This window comes from Filicampus tigris, chromosome 7 (assembly GCF_054856515.1).
Source record: "Filicampus tigris isolate MCC_2025a chromosome 7, RoL_Ftig_1.0, whole genome shotgun sequence".
In the NCBI taxonomy this organism is placed as follows: Eukaryota; Metazoa; Chordata; class Actinopteri; order Syngnathiformes; family Syngnathidae; genus Filicampus; species Filicampus tigris.
Genome location: NC_141223.1, coordinates 3,012,202 through 3,033,132, shown reverse-complemented (window position 1 = coordinate 3,033,132; position 20,931 = coordinate 3,012,202). Strand labels below are relative to the sequence as shown.

Here is a 20,931-nt window from a genome sequence, read left to right as displayed (position 1 = left end):
TATTGAAACACATGAGAGCATGGATATTCAAAAGATGAGGAAGTCGAATATATTTACTCTCAACATGAATTAATGCAGAGACCCTGTCAGGAAAAAAATAGATTGTAAATTGCTTACCTTTCAACATGAAAACATAAACAGGTATGTATAATGGTATAATATAAAAACAAAGGACAGTTATGAACACATCTTGGTGTATTTATGATGCAAACATACTTTCATAGCCTCTCTGGTGCTGTGTGTTATCAAGTGCAGGTGAGTGTGTGTGCAGCAAATCACACTGACTGCTTATTCCCTACTTCTCTTCGATCCCTTTCTAGCTGGCTGTGGCCCAATTCAGACTGTGGAGCCTCTGAAAAACTCTGCAAAGCTAGAATATTTCAAAACAGGCAAGCTATGTATTTTCCATCTGTATCCAAGTCTCTCTCAGCTGGATCAAGAAGACAGCAAGCAAGTGACTCCCAGATGAAATGGGAATGTCGCTTGTTCAAACCCAGTGATTCTCAACCAGTGTTGAGATCATCAGCTGTGCCGCGGGAAGTTATCCAATATCAATTGTTTTGAAAAAAAAAAAAAAAGATCTAATAAAAAACTGGTTTTGAACATTAACTATGCCAGTCTCTCTCTCTCTCTCTCTCTCTCTCTCTCTCTCTCTCTCTCTCTCTATATATATATATATATATATATATATATATATATATATATATATATATATATATATATATATATATATATATATGGCGGCACGGTGGCCGACTGGTTAGCACGTCCGCCTCACAGTTCAGAGGTCGTGGGTTCGATCCCGGCTCCGGCCTCCCTGTGTGGAGTTTGCATGTTCTCCCCGTGCCTGCGTGGGTTTTCTCCGGGCACTCCGGTTTCCTCCCACATTCCAAAAACATGCATGGTAAGTTGATTGGACTGTCTAAATTGCCCCTAGGTGTGATTGTGAGTGCAGATGTTTGTCTGTCTCTGTGTGCCCTGCGATTGGCTGGCAACCAGTTCAGGGTGTCCCCCGCCTACTGCCCAAAGACAGCTGGGATAGGCTCCAGCACGCCCCGCGACCCTTGTGAGGAGAAGCGGTACAGATAATGGATGGATGGATATATATATATATATATATATATATATATATATATAAAAACAGAGATTGAGATTCAAACCATTTAAAGCCCCCTCCAAAAAAATAATTCATAATATCTACAGTATGAGTGTGCAATTTATATCTTTGATGCTAACACTTAATAATTCATTGAACAGGTTCAAAGCCTAATTGAATATCTGTTCTCTCCGAATGGCCTTCTCTTCGTTGAATTCTTTGTAGTCCATAATTGAATAGAAGAAGGTCGTGACATAGAAGGAATTTGAGCCTCTCATAAGGACAAAATAATAATTAAAATGGAACAAAACAACACCGAAACCCTTGTGTTGAAAAACAAGCTGTGCTTCAAATTCTCCTGCTGAGCCAAGAACCTTGTAATTGAATAAGGCAGCATGGAAATTAGGCAAATTGATGCCCAACACGCGTGAATCAGAGTTCAATTACGGCATGTTTCATTTTTGCAGCTTAATTTGGATGTGTATGTTAGCGGAAAATAAAGCAGCTCTGCCGAGCTGTGCTGAACACCTTACCTGTCGAGTCAGTGCAGGGGGGAGTAGGAGGGAGAGAAGGGGGAGGAGCGGGTTAAAAGCGGGATAGCGTAGAGGCTAAACCTTGTGGGAGACAATTTGAGTCACGACAATTAGTCTCCGCTGTCGCTCACTTTGTTCTCACGCTGTGGGATTTTGCTTTTCTTTTTCCGGGACCTTTATTAACTGTGCACATTTTGGAATGCTAATTTTAGTTCTCGTGTGCTTTCAGTCTTCAGGGTTGAATTGTACTTATCGTAGCGAGGCGGCAAACGCGATGCGACATCATTAGGTTGAGTGAAATATCTACGTCTATATCACTTTCCCCGTGACTGAATGACAGAAATAGCACAATAGCTTCGGCACGCTGCAAGGGGTGCTAGCACAACACATGACATTTTATACCTAAACTGGCCAGATCGTGCAGTGCCCACTCTTGCCATGTTTGCCTGTTGTGATGCACTTACTGAAAGGAACGTAGCAGTCCGTCATAATGGCTCTCCAATAGCATTTTCTGCTTTGTTAGTCATGCTTAATGGTGTTGACAGGGCTGCGAGCGATGCAAAATCCCTTTTGTACTAAAACTCCCCCCTCTCACTAGGAGCAGTTCTCAATGGAAAAAATCCAAGATTCCCCCAATAAGAGCCTCGAAGTATTTTTCACATTGGGCATGCTTTGCCTGTTTCAAAAGAAGATTGTGCACGTTATAATCAAGGGAAGATGGATGGCGGAAGAGAAGCAATCAAAGTAGAGCCGATCTTGCTCAGGATAGATGAATAGCTCTGTTTGTATTTTTCATCTATAAAAAAGATGCAATGCTATCATCTGTCCTGTATGGTACCACGATATTGATACTAATTGGCGTCAAACACAGAACGCTGACACTAGTTGACCTTTATCAACTGTGCATGCAAGAGATTAGTATAATAAAAGATTAATTTCGTCACAAACTCACCAGTGACACTCGGATGAAGGCGGAAGTACACGCCGAAACATGTCAGGCAATTAAACGACCTAAAATCACGATTGTTTGTTCTATATGAACCAACCAAAATATAGATAACAAGGAAGACAAAATGAATTTAATACAACTGGTGCTAAAAGAAGATCCATGAGTTTTAAAGGAATACGTTATAAAGTAAATGAGTGGAAGTGATGCGCTTACGCTGGATGTCAATCGTGACACTGGTCTCCTTGCCGTTGGGGACTGCCTTGTTTGAGGCCTTACAAATGATCTGTTGGCCAGTCTCGATGTTGGAGGGCGATAGGTAGAGCGTGCTCACTGTGGTTTCTCTCCTCCCATCGCGGAGCAACGTCTGCAGACAGAGAAGGGAGGAAGAAGTCAAGTTTATCTCTGGATCACATTTGCTTGCGTGGTCAGATATGTTGTGTATTATGGCCTTTTGTTGTTTTGTAAAGTGCTTTGTTACAGCTCTAGCTGTTATGAAATGTAAATAACATTTTATTGTATTGTATCGTGTCATGGATACCATGCATGTGTAGTATGTCGCCCCAGTGGGGCTACATAGCACAGGGATGACAATAGAGATATTTGATATGATTCCTGATCTTAATTGGAATTCCTGATCACATAACAATCTCTAAAAGTCTACAGCAACGGTTGATATAAAAAGAAGCAAAAGCTTCCTGAAATATGCCTTCAACAACGGGCCGTGGATTTGCTTCCCTTGGAACATCAGGGTTCATATTTAACCCAAAAAATGTTCTGATCTACTTTGATATTGTTTGGTATATCATAACAGAACTTTAATGACGCTGAAATTGTAAAAGCAGCGCATGATATGCTATTTCTCACCGCTATGCCCCAAAAATGAACATTTTCCTAAAATACAATTTGTATTATTTTCGCAAAACTGATACTCTAAATGTTCTTTATAATACATTTGATACACGGAGATCAGTCAGTTTATATCCCTTTCTACTCTGAGAAATTTCCAGCTCACTCTGAAACATTCAACATCACTGGGATGCCATTATCCCTGCAGGTAGAGTAATCACATTTTTTTTTGTGTGTGTATGTTTTTGTAGGTTTCTAAAACATTTGTGAAATTGCAAAAGAATGTTTTGCATCTTAAGATGTGATAGTGTGCACCTTCTTTTGATTTACTTGGAAAAGCATAACGGGAACGTAACAATTATTTTAACAGTGGGAAACAAGGCAGAAGAGTTTTCCCCTTCAATGCTGAAGCTCCTTTGGTCAATAATAACATAGTCAAAATAAATATAAGTGCTTGCTTTAATGAACTGGCATAGTATATGTAAAATTGAGCCTGCTTTATTTGTCATCAGCAGACTGTGTTGGTCCACAATCAGTATTGCAGCTAACATTAGTCAATAATAATAGTCAACTTACTTTGTACGTGACAAAGCAATACTGTGACTGCTTTGCCATGATCTTGACAAGAAGGTGACCTGTCACTAGCTAATCAGTCGGTATCTTATCCAATCCAATCCAATCAACTGGGATTATCTGCTAATTAAAAAAAAACAGGAGAATTTGAATGGATTACCTACTCAATAAAATTTGATGTGGTGCCAGACAAGCTAATTTGTTGCTCTAGCGCCAAACCAGCAGTGTGTTTACACTGTGGTGGAACCTCTGTTCCACTGGCAAAGTGTACACAAGCCTTAAACCCCAGTTGACTCCAAAACAAGAACACACTTCTCGAACCATGGAAGATATGTAGCGCTAAAAAAATGTTTTGAAAAAAGGTGCCATAATTAGGTTTAGGAAATTCTTTTATAACATGAATTAAATGATACAAATACATTTATTAATAATAACGGTAATAAATGAACGGAAGATTTGAGCTTGCAGCTGATACTTGTACAGAGGTTCAAAGTCCATAAATGATTTTTTTCATTACATGTTGCACGCATAATAGGGCCAGCATCAACAACAATGCATATCCTGTATGATCCATCAGTGTGATTTAAAAATGATAAATGATATTGCAGAATGAAATGAATCTGTCTTGTAGTTGTTGTTTTTTGTGTGTTAGAGCTGCAGATGGCTAATGTTGCCGTGTAAACGACTACCACATTGTGATTTTTGCCAATCGTCCATCAACCCTCTTCCCTCCATCAATGTGATCTGATCTGATTTCCTCATGCTCCAGAAGACATCTCATAATGGCCATAATGGGATAAGAATATCGCCAAGAGTGTTTGGAGGAATATCTGCTTTCTTACAAATGTGTCTAAAAGTGTCAAACTTGCAGGCCTGTGTACTGCAAAGATGATCCTATCATTCCACGGCACTTGTTTTTTGTTGTTGTTATTGTTGTTTTATTTAATTTTCAGTTTGGAGTGAATTTTCTTGGGGGCGAATCTTGTAGAGTTTTGTGTGTGTTTACGCTTGGTGTCATAAAATATTTTACAGAAGACTGTGTGATGTACCATTAGAAAAGAGCAGTCCACAAGCGCTTGTGCTTTTGCAAACTGCTCATGCATCCAATAAGAGGAACACAACATCAAATTCTCATGAAACAAAAAAAAAAATGCACTCAAAATTGAGTATGACCTGATGTATGAGTATGATATGATGTCTATGTACGTGTGTGTTTTTGCTAAATGAATTTGTTAATCATGGCTTTGGTGCCTAAATATTGTATTCATTGCATTGTATTGCCATCTAGTCCAGACCAAAAGTAGCAATGAATTCCACCCTGATCATTTAAATGTGGATTCATGGTATGAGTCAAATGTCAAAATCCCCAAAGGAACCGTTTGACCTAACATGTCTCAACTCCTGGGAAACACATAGTCTGACTAAAGTTTGTACTATTTATAAACCGTACCCCCTAAATATGGTAAAATAAGGTGCAAGAAAATGCAGCAATTACACGGAGAAAGGCACGTTACCTTTGGATAAATGAAGCTGCTGGCGACTGAATGACAGAAGAGATTAATTGTTGTTTACTCCCTTACTCACAGTCACAGATAAAAAGGTATTGCTGTTATATGTGTCGTTATAGTAGCAGAAAGCTATGTCAAACATGCAGTCATATTAATCATATAAAAGGCTTTTCGCTGTCAAACTTCACAATTCATTTTCCCCCAAATTATTGCAAGTCAGAAAAAGACGGTTGGCTTATGGAAACTTCTATGGAGAGAAGAATGGCAACCTGATTTTCTATACAGTAAAATGCAGTTGCCAGCAAGAGATGCCCATAAAACTGTCACCATTGCGTTCTCTCATTCTAACAGAAAACAACCATCATTTGCTCACTTCTCAGGGTATAAAATATATGAATGACATTAGGGAGAAGGATTTCAAGTGAGGGGAAACACTATGTTTTTTATTCTCAACATAGTTTTTGTCATTCCAGTACAAGAACTGGAATGCACCACTGGAAACAACAGCTCAATCTTAGAGTATAACACAATGTTTCTCCATTAAAGCACACCCGAATTTTGTTCAAGTTTCCCTGACTTGAATTGAATCGACAGTTTTTCCTCTTGTTTCATGAAAACAATCTTGTGTTAAAATCCAGTTTTAGCAATTAAGAATCTTGATCGCGGTCGTTCACTCATTGATTTTGCATGTGACAAATGCTTAAGCCTTTGGTGGAGGAAGTGACCCAATAACTCTTTAATGTTAAGTAAAGCAGCATTGATCACTTCAACCCAAGGTATACATTTTGCCTCTAGTTTAGCTCGAACACGTTGGAAAGACAAAAACAACTCGTGTGGGTGAAATTATTTCTGCGAACATTAGTTACTAATTAATCTGCAGAATACAAACTAATTACTATTCAATGTTTTTTTTATTCTTACAAAATTATCTTATGATCCTAAAAAAATAAAATGTTTTTTCTTTCTATTGGTCTTAGCTTGGGCATGGTATAGCATAGTCATTAGAGAGCATTCTTGAGATCTGTTCAGCCTTGTGTGTATCCACTATCTACTACAGCATATCAGTGCACAATGTCTCATCTCATATCTGCTGTCTCTTTAAGCGTAAGTGAAGACAGGAAGCACATTCTCCCCTTATGCCATTAACAAGAAGCACTTCTAGCAATCATTTTATTCAAATAAGCCTGGTACCATACCCCAGTCCAATCAATTGCATTTATCAGCTCTTTGAAAAAATCCGATAATGGGATGAGTCAGCCAGGACAGGGTGAGGAAGAGCGTGGAGGGGAGAAGAGGGGACTTGTTAGTGCTTGAAAGTCCTTGGTCTCTTTTTGCCATCTGTGCAAATGGAAATAGAACATGGCAGTGTTGATTTTGTTATTAGCCTAGCGTGTAAATGTCAGTCAAGAGTTTGAGGGGCTCAGGTGACCACGACAGCATGCTGGTGTGAATGTGTAGCGTTAAAATCGAGGGAAACACATTCTGTCAGTCAGCAACAGAGATGGCAGTCTGCTGCACAGATTTTGGAAACAGGTTGGTAAAATAAAGACAAGTGCAACTGAAGAAGAACATAACAGGAGGGAAGCGTCACTGATTGTTCCATGATTTTGCCATCTGCTTGTCTCAGTTGATTTGTATGATGGACCCCAAAAAAAACAACAACAAAAAAAACTGTGTTTTTGTTATCAAAACACCAACCTGGATTTTCAAGGGAATTGCTTTCAAAGAGCCATCTGGATCGCGAGGCAAAGGTCCACCAACAACTCTGCATGTGTGGAACCTTCGCAGTAATTATTTACAGCAAATGCAAAGATGTTCACCAACAGGTGTTTTTGCTCCTGATCTGTCTAGAAATAAAATCATTGCACGCAAAGTTGTGTCTCACAGATATTTTGTAAGAAAATATACTCAAGTTAAGCAATTTGGTAAAACAGTACGTTCTGTGTGCTGCACTTTGCAGCTATGGCTGTTTTAAAGTGCTCTAGAAATACATTTGAGTTGAGTTGAAATCGTACTATATTCTCCTGAAAACTGACTTCTGCATGCAAGACCCATTTTCCCTCCCACCCCCAGAGTCTCCAAACCTGCTCTGTGACACACGCCTGTAAGCTTACCTTGGAGTACATGGCCCCGTTGAGGACCTCTCCATTGCGGATCCAGATGATGGAGGCTGCTGGTTTGGCGTTATCGGCGTGGCAAGTCAGATTGAGCGGGTCGCCGGCCCTCAGGCTCACCACTGGCCCTCCGCTGATGACGGGGTCCTCCGGTGGAACTATGGATGGAGATCATTGAGAGGAAGAGCGTAAGAGATCCCAGGGAGATGATAGCTTGTAAATTAGGAGCATTGACTGGCATACACAGTTGCCACATTTTGCATTGCTGGGCCCAAAAATTACACTGTGATGTTAAATTGATTGTTGCTGCACAAAGCAGAGGAGGGCAGGAACAGACAAGTCAGACACAAAATAAGGAAACCACTTTTAAATGGCGCTACTGGGATGAACCAATTTGTGGGTTTTGTTTTTATATTTACGACATATATGTACTGCATATACCAGAGGTGGGCATTCCGTCAGACTAACGGACTGGTTCCACAGTCCATCACTGACGAACACCCGTTTTGTTAACGATTGACGGATGACTGGACACTTTTAAAAAATGACGGACTGAGCACTGATGGAATTGGGTTTTTGTCCTTCAGCGTAATCGTCACTAACCCAGTTCAAGTAATGATGGATCCCTCAAAACAATTTGATTCGGCTTGAAAAAATGACGGATGGGTACCCAGGCCGGACACCCGTTTTGTTGACGATTGACAAATGATGGGACACTTTTAAAAAATGATAGACTAAGCACTGATGAAAGTGGATTTTTCTTCCTTCAGAGTAATATACCGGTTCAAGTACCGACGGACCTCTCAGTCCGTCACTGAGGGACGGCAGTTTTGCTGGAATGGTTTTTGGGAGGGTGGAGTTGGGGATTGACTAACCGATGGACTTCTGGCAGACTGACTGCCAAACTGACCAAATGCCGAATACCATTCGGTTTGACTTGAAAAAATGATGGGTACCCAGGACGCCGACGGATGATGGATGACAGACCAGCAAAATTTTGTAAAATGCTCACCGCTGATATTTGCAATATATATATACTGCATCTATACGGGCTATCTGGCGACTCGAGCAAGTCAACTCATTTAAGGCTAATTGCCAACACGTTTTATCACATCGCAAATAGCTGCAATTAATTCAAAATTTGCCCCCAAAACACCACTTGTTATATTTTGCGGATAAAAACTGAACATCAATGCGATTGTGAAAGCTTAATTATTGATACAGTATAACTTTGCATTGCATTATATACAATCATATTATAGAGGTGTGCCTAATATATCGAGAGAGTATGATGTATGTATCCATACTACAAAAAATTGGGTTCAATTGCCATAAAATAATTGCTGTTACAGATGCACAAGAAACTTAGCACATCACTGGAGATCCCTTATACGATCAACTATATCTCCATTGAATAGATCTATCAATATATGTGTACATACGATCCAAGCAGAAATATCTACATTAATTGTAATTCACTAACCATTCTCTGACACACAGCTATACATGTGTTTTACTCCCGTTGCTTTGACAAATTCAATAGCGAGACGGAAACATCTCAGGAGCACTCTATATGTGCCTACATGCCATTGATCAAAGTCCTGCTCGTCTTTTACCCATGAGCTGTTTTCTTTTTTTACATTTTTTTTTTATTTATTTAACTCAAACTGCAGTGAATTATTGATTGACCTGAATCCTCATTACAATGCAGATCTGGGGCGAGATGAAATCAAAGGCTGCAGGCAGCTGTCGAATCTCTCTACACAAGTGCCATGATTGGAAGGAAGGGTTGTTATGGGTTAGATTTATGCTGTCAGACTACACCGGAGATGAATGCAAATAAAGGAAATGTAATTTGGGACACTGTTTTGCACATTTAATGACAATATGTATAATTGGACGCGGTGACAGCTTGCATGAAGGAGTTGCAATGTGATGTGCTGAAAAAGCCGTGCATACCATACTTTATGTATCTATTTTTTTCCTATCTCTGTAGCTTTTGAATTAATTGTCACATTCGGGGATACCAACATCATATAATTTTATTTGTTTGTTGCAACCACTTTTATGATAACTGCTCCGAAGAATTACCCAAAGGATTACTGTTGAAATTGCCTATCCTTTATTGATCTCTCTTTGCACATTTGAGTTTATGTTTTTAATGTAGTAGAGGTTGCTCGGAAATGCAATTTTATTTGACTTTGTGCTAGCAATGTATGTTTTACTAAACAATGGGCCAAATTAACAGGCAATTGATCAATGGTTGTTTTATCTGACTTTTTTTTCTCTTTTTAAATATGTATTGCTTTGTAACTAAGGGCAAAAAATCCAAACTGGAATTGTAACATGACAGTCAACACAGGAGTGCAAAACAGTTGATACACAGTGAACTATTCAGAAATACTGACACTCTAACTTTGCTTGCCTGTCTGAACTCAAGTCTACCAAACACTGACGTGAACACGCAGTTCGCTCTTTTCACCAACAGTCGCTAATGTTTGCCGCTCAGTGGGATACAGGCTTAAATCTTAAAAAAAAAAAAAAGCATTTATTTTTCTAATTGATTTTTACATTTTGCTTTTTGTTTCAGTGAAATATAAAAAGACAATGATCAAACTTCTAGTAATGCCATCAACTGTAAGCCATACAGCTGACTCCTTGTTTAACTGTGAGGTCCAATTTATATTTTAGTTTAGGTACACATCACCAGGCAATATAATGTGTTTTATGGCGGGTGGTGGATCGTAAAAATGTTAAATACCACACGCTGAAGTTTGCATTTTCAGTTGACACCGTACCTTTACTGCTTGGGTTCTAAGGGCACAATTGACGAATGCCCACATCCAAGTTTCTTGTTTTGTGCTTTGGATGACTCATGATTTACGGTAGTTGTTAAACAAAAACAAACTACAAGAATAGTGGTGCATTAAAACCTGTCATACACAGGCATATTGTAGTCCAATTTCTTATCCCGGAGAAGATTTACCTTTATTCTCTTAAGTGTCGTGGCAACAACATTAACGTTACAAATAACATACATTGTGAATGACAAATTGAAATTAGGTTTGTATCCACAGACACATTTGCATGTACTGCAGTATGAATGAGTATTATGGGAAAGCTTTGGCCTAGACAATTATTTCAGTAAGGCTGGACTTCAAATCAAAGACAATTCCCACACTGGTTGCCATTCTTTCTTTCAGTTTAAAATGCAGCGTTCATTTGTCCGGCTCCCTTTAATCTGCTGCTCATTATTACCGGTAATATGCAGAGAGTTTGGAGAGCATGGGGATTCTCAGGTCAGCACAAGCAGATCAGACGACAATGTGTGCTAATCTGGTTAAACGGGGGGAGGGTAGGCACAGTTTGTAAGAATGCGTGCACCTTTTTGCCCTTCATTGCCAAGTGGAAAAAACAAGGTCACAAAGATCTCATTATATTGTTCTGTTGTGTGGTATATGTAAATAAGACAGGGAGTGTGTGACGAGCATCACAACCCGGTGACGAGTCTAACATTTGTCACTTAGGGGATAAAACGCCACCAAAAAACAGGGGAACTGTCGCAGTTGATAGCAGAGATGCAGCACTCGGACGTTAATTAAATGTCAAGCATAGAAGGCAGCCATAAAAGCGTTTTATGGCATGATGGAGATGAGAGGATAATCTGACAATATGTGACCGATAGGACTCGGAAATCACAACAACCATCACACAACTAAATTGAACATAAAACTCTTAAAAGCCTCTTAGAGGAAGGAGGAAAAATACAGATTCATTTTTTTTTTGCTCCCTGTCAAAGTAAAAATAAGCACAAGTATACCGATTTCATGCAGCTATCATTTTATCGCCGCAATGTCTGTTCCATCACTGTATTTGTTAATTGCTTTCATTACATTAGCAGGATTATGAAAAAAATATATTTAATGTGATTTCTAAGAAAACTTGGGCCAAGCAAGGACCCACAAAAGACAGTTCTGCTACCCATGAATAAATCTTAATGACAACATTCAGGCATTAGACTATCTTCTCTATACGGTGAGCAATTTGGATGCGTATGCAAATTAGGATTGTCGGATTGTCTAGCCTCTACTGCGTCCCATTCTACTTCCCTACTGTTCCTTTGGGATGACTGCATAGTGCCAGTGGAGCACTTAGGGCTCACAGGCAGATTTAAAAGTAAAAGAGATTTTCATATCCTTTTCATTGTGGGTGCTGAGGGGAATTGTAAAAAAATAAAAAATAACTGACCCATAACATATCATAAATTAAAGATGTGAAACTCATTTAATTTGCTGCTTTCTTTTCATCTAAAATCATCCACTTAGTCCACCTTATTACTACCAGGTCTGACAGTTATACAGAGTCCAAGCCCTGAACTTGAATCAGCCATCATCATTACTGGGCTGTTTGCAAACTCGGCAGTCCCTAATGGTTCTAAATTAGCTCTTTACTGCAGCTATTCGATAGTCTTGGCATAAGTAGTGTGGTCAGTGGGACAGATTGATCGCTCCTCTTTAATTACAGGTCTGACTCACTGCAAACCCGGCATCGCTCGCTACTTTTTTTTCCTCTCATTGGTATAAAAGCATACTTCCTTTGTGCACTTCCGCTAATTTTCATTCTCATATGCTGCACTTGCACCGTGCCATCTTGTAGAGGGTTGCAGTTTAATTACAGTAGGTGTAGAGAAAGAACCTGGAAGTTGTAATATCCTGTGATGTAAATGCTTCTGTATATTTCACAATGGACATGCTGTATTTGTCATGGCCTGTGTTCGTTGTTTGGATTACATTTAGTTTATCTTCATGTAATCTCTTGTTTCCTTGTGTGCCTTTTCCATATCTTGCTCGTTTTGTTTCCCACTGTTCTCAGCACAGTGTCTTGTGTAAAGTTGAATAACACTACATGTAGTTTTCTCAAGTGCTTTGACTTGTTTTACCGAAAATGGACGTTGGTTGGGCATGTCTCCTACATTCTAAAAACAGTTAGGCTAAAAATAACATAATTTTGAGTCAAAAATGGACCGCTACAGTAATTGGGAAAGTTTGAAACACTTTCTTGCATTGTTTTGTACAAAACAGCCCATACGTCCTGGTTATGGACAAGGACAAAATGTTACTGTGTTCCTTTGCTTAAATTATTACACAATTGATAGAGTTTTGTCTGATGACAAGGGATTAAGTAACTAATTATTTCCTATGGCAAAAATGGAAACAGATTTGAATTGATCGACCAGTATCATCAAACACAATGTGTTCAACATGAGCAGTTCCACTGTACGATCATTTTGTAGTAGACTATTTAACATTGGTTAAACTCTAATGTAATACGTCTTTCAAGAAAAAATAAAAAGAGTTCATATGATGGTAGGCTAATCTCATGAAATCTACTCTCGTACTGGAATTGACTCTCACCTTCAGGCTAGTAACAACTGCTTTGCTGATATTGAACCTGCTGGACCAACCAAATTTGGGAGAGACCTCTGCAAACTAGCATTGGGAACATTTTTGGGAGCACCCCCTGGCATTCCCAGCGTGTGAGCAATTGAGAAAAAGCAATTTGGAGTTGGAAATTAAGGCACGAGGTCCGCTCACAAGGAGGGCAAAGAGAAGAAATGTAATGTGTAGCTGCTGCGCTTTAGCTGACGTGTCCTGAACAACAATGAGCTGCTTGGGTTGTCCGTCTTGCGCAGAAGAAAGTAGGCATGGGGCCGCCTGTCACCGTTAGCAACAGCTTTCTGAGTTTTGCGATAGATCAGGAAAGAAAGCAGTCAAAACGACGGGCAGGAGAGGGAATACCTCGAGTGCAGGTGGATGCAGGAACGTGGATAACTCACTGGCCCAAATCACCAAAACTCTTCTGTCAGTGCTGTCATTCTACGTCTGTTTGAGAGCCAGAAGTTCCTCAGGTAAGCGCACAGATACACAAATGCATATAATACGAGGATTAGACAGGAATGCAGGAAGGACGTGGACTGGACTGGAGGGCTCAAGCAAGCCGAAGATTTAATTATAGATTTAATAGGAAACAGGAAACATTCTTTAGGTGGCGTTGTCTGTGGCCATCACATGAAGCAGGGGCAACTAAAAGGGGGCGGTGGGGGTGTTCGATGGGGGCTGGTGGGTAGGGGCTGTTGTTGAAGAACTCGGGGCATTCATTGTGTGTGCCATTTAAAGTTGAAAAAATAAAATAAAATCACTCGTTCACTTGAACATATACTGTGACTAATGAGAAAAAAAAATATTTTTATGTTTTTTGTGCATGTGATTTTAGATGAAAGAAAAGCCTGTTAGGTGCTACATAAAACTCCAATTAAGAAAGACACGTTCTCATTTTGTATAGATGTAAAACATGACCTTGATATATTGTTTGTTTTACAGAATAGGGTGGTCTGTGCCACTTTTTCTTCCTCCTGCTGTTATGTTTTTTCTACGTGTTGAAATAAATAAAGGATCCTACACTCAGTCTGTCTACTATAATCATGCACCTGTTCTCAGCTTCACTGATACCATAGAAGTAGTTCTAAGTCCATCTAGTATCTGATACAGAAACACTTAAAACTCTACATTTTCCCATTCCAACAGCCAAATTGTTTATTTACCCTGGTCAATTATAGGGATTTAGGACAAGAAATTGTCCTCAACAAGACATTGTATATATGCTTATCTACTGTAGTGTATATATCTTGCGCATGGTGTTTAAAGGCCATGAAAGGTGCCGCTTCGATTGGCGGTGAAACAAGTCGGCTGCATTCATCCCCACAATGGTGCAAAGCACCTTTTTTAATATACGCCACACTGCGTCGCCTCGTGAAAATACCAAAACTTAGTCGAGCCCACCCTTGCGTAGATTTACAATGCGTTTTGTGCAAGACTTGCACTGGGCATGAAAATAACACCCATAATCTTCTTTTACAAATGGTAGTTCATTTGTATTTGCTTTTGTTTTTCCACGTCAATTGTAGCAGACTCGAAATCAGAAATGAGACCCATAGTGTTTACAGGTTAATATACTAAAATGACTGATTCAATATAAACCAACAACAACAAAAGATACCCTTGCGCATTTGTTTGCATAAATATTTAGTGCTGATACGCAGGTCCAACACATTAACAATGGAGCTGGAGGAAAACAAATAGCTAGCATGCAATCACTCTTGTAATGACAAGCTATCAATCCAATGCTTTGTCACAAGGCCATGGTCACATTGTGACTGACCTAGCTCTGTCATTTTAAAATCAAAAGGTATCCATAGCAACTGTAGTGTACATCAAGTCAGTATATAAGAAAGAATACATCAGCTTAGTGCAAATTCCTTGAGTAAAAGGGAAAAATAGCATCCATGTACTGTATGTGACAAAAATATAAGAGTGTCTCGGTACAAGAGTAACCTGTGCACAAGAGTAAAATTGCACATAGCTGTATTATTGCCATGATGAATGGTAATGCTATGTAATCAAAGAACGATACTTTTGAAAAACACTTGGCAGAGCGTAGAGCATTCATTTAGACTATTGGATTTAAATTAAATGCTTTTGTAGAAAAATCACAAAAGCACTCAATTGAATCCTTCCACTTCTTAGAACTTTTATAATGTAAAGGTAACAAATTATAACTACCGGTACTCAAAGTAAATCACCAATTTTAATGAAATAATATATGAAGGGTCGTCAACTTTAAAGATGGAATCAACCCAAACGCATTTTTTCCAGGAATATGTTCCCAGCAGGCCCACTAGTTGAAACACGGAATTCTGATTAATATTACGTTTGTGGAATATGAGTGAAGAAACAAAATCCACCCCTTTTTAGCCATCTCAGGGGGCTGACATTTTGTCACTTCTGTCGACTGAAAATCACGGTTGACCTGTTTTCTGAAGCTGAGCCGTGATTAGTCGTTACCTGTAAAGTGTGTGAAGTGTGAATTGTGATGTCATTTTCAGGCGACAGAAGTGACAAAATGGCCGTCCGCAGAGATGGCTAAAAATGGGTGGATTAACTATTATTCCACAAACGCAATATTTATTAGAATGTCTTGTTTCCACTAGTGGGCTTGCATAGAACATTTCCTTTAAAATAATATGTTTGGGTTGACTTCGACTTAAATGCTCTTTGAATTGTCTTTGAATGTTTGAGTTTATGGAACCTTCACGCAATTAAAAACAGCAATAAACACAGGCGGTAGACCAAATTTGAGGTTGAGGTTTAATGCAATACATGTACAGTATACTCTATGTACTGTATGCAGAACTTAAGATAATGGATATCAACATTTTCACACAAACCTAATCACACCAGTAGCAGTGGTTTCTCTTTAACAATCCTATATATCGCTGGCATCAGGCCAAAACCCTCATAAGTCACATTTTGGTCTATTTCATTAGGCTGATTGGTCTGTCCACACGCATGGGTGTTATTTTTACACAATATTGATCAATCTAAAGTGTTGAAAATGGCTTGCTCGCTTTCACAAAGCAATGCTAATAGTTGAACACACTTGCCATTTTTGAAAAGTGACTATTTTGGAGGTCCAAGGTTTTGGCCGGACACCAGCGATGTACTGTATTAATCAGATAATAATATGAAATATTTTTTTTAAAAACACAACAGCCCAATTACTGATGGGGCGTTGATGTGCTGAAACACTGACAATTTCATTGTTTGGCAAACTTATACAGCATTAGACTGTTAATGTTCCTAATATTTTTATTTTATTCATGTAAAGATAATTTAGTCTTGAAAGATTCCCCATCTCCCCCCAAAAAAACTACTTAAAAAAAAAATCATATTTGAAAAACAACCTTTTTTTCTGGTAGTATTATTCTCATGGTTAAATTACTGTGTTCTCTCTGTACGGCCTTAACACTCCATACAAAAAATGTATTTCACTACAGTGAAAAGATGTTCTTTTATACCAGAAAGTCAGCTAAGGCCAGCACAGCTGTGTGTCTTTCAAGGACAATCTAAGTAAAACATGAAAACACAATATTTACTCTTTTGTTTTGGATAGGGAAAAGTCCTACCCCGTGTGTTCATAAATATCAGCGTTATGTCCAAGTTCATCACAGTTCAGAGTGGAGTGGCATCCACAGTGGATTTTGGATGGATACAGCACAATGAAATACAGTGTGAGAGTTACATTTTTATATTCATTCTGTTGTCAGCTTGTGTGTGTGCATGTACAGTGTATGCACCGGTGTGTAAGGTCGCAGCCTTCTTCCATGTCAATAAACACCCTCCGTCTTGGCTAGCAAGTATTTGACAGCTAAGATTTTGTCTTGCATACTGTATATCTCCTCCCTTAGCTCACTCACACATCAGCATGGAACTCACCCTGGCCTTGTATTCTCCATTGCACTTGCTTGCTTGGCATGGGATTTAAACAAAAATCTTCCATTAGGGTTTATGGGAAATGGGGAAGAATGATAAATTCCCTCATCTAAATGTGATAAAGGCTCCCTCTGTGTTATTCTGGATTAAATACAGGCAACCCCACTGCTACATCTCCCGTTGTTTGCACTCCAAAGTCGAGCATTTATATCCTTTTCTCAGTCGTTAAATGTTTAGCATTTTCAGTCTTAATTGTAACTATGTTTGACCACAGGGATTTCTGTTGAGAAAAGCATGAGCGCAAGCAGTCAAAATTCAGGAGCCTCTAAACTTGTAAAATGTAGAATTTGAACAAGAGTGCAAGAAGCTCGAAAGTCATGCAAATTACATTCAAAAGATGAATAAGCCTCAAATAGGCAAAGGTTGTAAAAATGATAGAAGGGGGAGATACACTGGTACAAGTTATGGGAAGTAAGCAGACTCACAAGTATGCCCTACGAAGTGAAGTTGACTGCTGATGTTATCCATTAGTGTTGAACGCTGACCTGCCAGCTAAGTGTTTTTTGGGGGGGGGATTCCCTGAGACAAAACTGCTCATTCAAATTTGATGGAATGCATGGATACCCACTCCTACTTCTGTGAATAGCAATGTTTCAAAACTGCAAGAAAAAGAGGGTGAGTAGTAAAAGTTAAAGACGGTGCAACGGACCTTTTAAGCTTTGCACGGAAGTAGCAATGATTTTTCACTCATATCCATCTGCAGGGCAGCCAAGAAAACACTATGTTTCAATTTGTCTTTCTCGTTCAGTTTCTGCTGCTGCCCTTTCCCCTACAAATCGTTAGTTTCGCTTTTCATTAGGCCGGATCAATAAGGTGGATCAGTCGCCACGCTCCCAACACTTCCCTCGTTTTTTTTTTGCTCTCTGTTCACTGACTCCAACATATTTTCACAGCAATGGTCCGTCCTCAGAGGTAGGGAGCCGAGATAAAGCAGTGTGATGGTTTTGAAAGGCCAGATAAAGCAACGCAGTGCCAGAAACGTTGCGCTGATTAGCAGTGTGGAAAATCGCATGAAGATTAGCATCCACATCATTGAGCTAACCCAGGGTACCATGGATTAAATCCCTCAAACTTGGTTGGATTCTTGTTCTAAGAAATAGCTAATCCCTAAGAATTTTAAATGATCAAATGCAACTGGTGGCCAAGCAATAGCAAAGATAAAACAGAGAACGGAATTGAATGAACTTAATACACATTTTTTGAGAGACAAAAACCGAACTATATTTTGACAATGCCGGAAATTACCTACGAGTTTGTTTTTGTTCAACGCGCGTTTTAACAGGATCCAATTTGCACTTCTGTTTTTTGGTTTTTTTTGCAGACCTCCACCAAGGCCACAATTACATTTTATCCTTCAGATCATTTGTAGGAAAGACTACTCCATTTTAAACCTGGAGGTTGCTGAACACACGAGTGGTGCTATTATATTTCTGTAAACCTGTGAATATTCTCATTCATCCAGGTAATTTCATCGTCAGGGCATTGAAACAACTGTAACTGGACTGTTCTGGTTGTCTTAGAAGATGCTTTACCTCCGACAAGCAGGCTTTATCAGTTCATGCACGTAGTTTAGATAGGCTAGAGCTGTCCTATCTCGTCTGTGTGCATAAATGGATGAAGCCGGCTTGGATGAGAGGTGAAACAACCGGGACAGTCTAGTCCTGATCGATTCAATGCCCTTGGTATAATTCAGTATTTCTCCCTCTGCATAAATCCTCACCAAAATGTAAAGCTACTTCATTGGCCCATGTGCCACTCCTTGACCAAGTATGGAAAAGTGGCTAGCTATTTTTTTTTTTTTTTTTTTGCACAATCTTGCTAATGGGATTCCTCATATAGTTTTTCACTAAAAGACAAAGCTAGTTGGTGGCTCAAGATCTTGTATGGTCTCATACAGTATGTTTTATGTTTAAGTCGGACTCACCAAGCACGGTGAGCCGGGCAGGACGGGATCTCATGGCGGCCTGCACGGCCTGACACTCAAACACCGCATCATCCATCAGCTCCACACGCTGGATTCGCAAATGATGTTCTCCGGAGCCGTGGTCGCCAATCACTGTGTAACGGGGATAGCCTGCAGCACAAACATATGTATTCACTTTAATTACATCTTAAGTCAAATGAATGAAGGAATTAGTCAGGGATTTTCAAAGTAACACTAAACTCAAGAGTTTTTCAGTCTGAAAAGAAATTATGTCAGCCACAGAAATGGAGATCATAGGGATTGCTCACTTTATATGTTCGTAACAATTCACCTGAGGGTTTTATAGCACTGCTGGCGATGTTAACAAATTTGGTTAGAGGTTATAAAAGACAAATATGCTCGACTTCAACCGCAAAGAGTTTAATTCTAGTCGCTTGCTCAGTTCGATGATTTGTAGTTTAATAATGCAAGAAAGCCTGGGAATATCCATGAGACATTCTACACAATGGTTTTACAGTTAGACCATAACTAACATTGAAATATGATTGAAAGTGCATTTCAGAGTGCATCCCTCCAATGGGGGAATTAAGCAGCGCAAAGAGTATTTTTGACAAGGAAGCCGTTTTGTTTTAATATATCTGGAATTGCTTGTCCCCTCAGACCTACTTCCTTTTCCTTTAAGTCCACTTACTGTAGTTCATGAGGATGCTAAATGTGGAATAAGGTGTGTACATTTCTTCATAAAAAATAATGATGCTATGATGAACACTTGCAGAAAAATAATCACAATTTCCTCCTTGTGGTCTTCACGTCAAGTCAATGACCAAAGCACAGCTGAACAATCTTATGGTGGATCGGATCAGATCAGTTCTAGTCTGTGTGATGTTTTTATGACTGTTTTTATTTAGATGCATTTTTCAGTGTCTCATAACCTGTATCATATTTTAATTTACTGAGCAGGTGGCATAATCAACTATAAACCCAAAAAGTATAAACATTGATAAATAAATGTTAAACAATATACTCCCACAGGTTTAAAAACAGGAAACCGTCACACTACTTCACCTGGCTCACACAGCCTCAAACCACAGCATGTGTATGCCCGGTTTCTGCTTTTGCTCCAGTTTTGATTTACAGCAGGTGTTACTTTTTTATTTTATTCACTGTGAGTGTGTTGCTTGGGTGGACACGCATATATTGATGACGTCCAGCATTGGCAGGGTATATATCTTGGCACAGAATCAGAATTGCGTTGGTTGGATTTTGAGCAGCCTGAGGGAAACTTGTAAGTAAACTTATTTATCACTTCCAAAAGGTCTACAGGTGTGATTTCAACCAATATTGCTTGAAATATTGACTTTTCAGTAACGGCTACCTGATGATTCGTGTATGCAACAAAAATGCCAAAACACCTCAGTTCTTCACTGTAAAGGTGTGACAGTCTATATTTATATTACAGTGCAAAACATCCCAGGAATTCTTACACCTTGGCAGCAAGTCCTTAAATTGTTCTATTGCGAAAGACATCATCTGTTCAAAGTCCAATTACTGATGGTTGGTTCATTGAATCCAGTTGTCTTTAATAGAGCATGAAGTGGGCTTCATTTTATGCTGGTGCAGTGAGTTATAGCCGATTAAGCCACTCTCTGCATTTCACCCTCCTACGTGTAGCTTTTAATCTTAAGGGTCCATACACTAGGAGTGCCAAGGACAAAGGAACACATCAACATTAAAGCTACGAAGACTATAACCAAAGCAAGGCAAAAAAAAAAAAAAAAAAAAAGCTCACCGGCAATGTTGGGGCTGTGAGACTGAAGGTGATAATGACTTCTATCTTAAATGTTATATTTTGTGACAATGTGTCCTACGATGAGTAAGAGAGTCACATCACATTAAGGCAGTTGTAAAATTAAAAGGGTTTAATATAGAGCCATCACATTTAAAAGCTTCAATTAATAATTTTAATAATCATTGACAGGGAAAGACACATTCCTTTGGT

The 20,931-nt window shown here is 39.1% G+C and overlaps 1 protein-coding gene across 8 annotated transcripts in view; it reads right to left on the bottom strand.

Annotated features, from left to right (window-relative positions):
• The window catches only part of kirrel3b (kirre like nephrin family adhesion molecule 3b), a 152,429-nt gene that overhangs the window by 31,994 nt on the left and 99,504 nt on the right, over positions 1–20,931 (bottom strand). For all 8 annotated transcript variants that reach the window (XM_086036351.1, XM_086036350.1, XM_086036352.1 and 5 more), the window contains exons 4-6: positions 18,933–19,082; positions 7,620–7,777; positions 2,792–2,942 (exon numbers count right to left, since the gene is read on the bottom strand). In XM_086036351.1, coding sequence (XP_085892477.1) covers positions 2,792–2,942; positions 7,620–7,777; positions 18,933–19,082 — 459 coding nt within the window. The remainder of the gene's footprint in view (positions 1–2,791; positions 2,943–7,619; positions 7,778–18,932; positions 19,083–20,931) is intronic.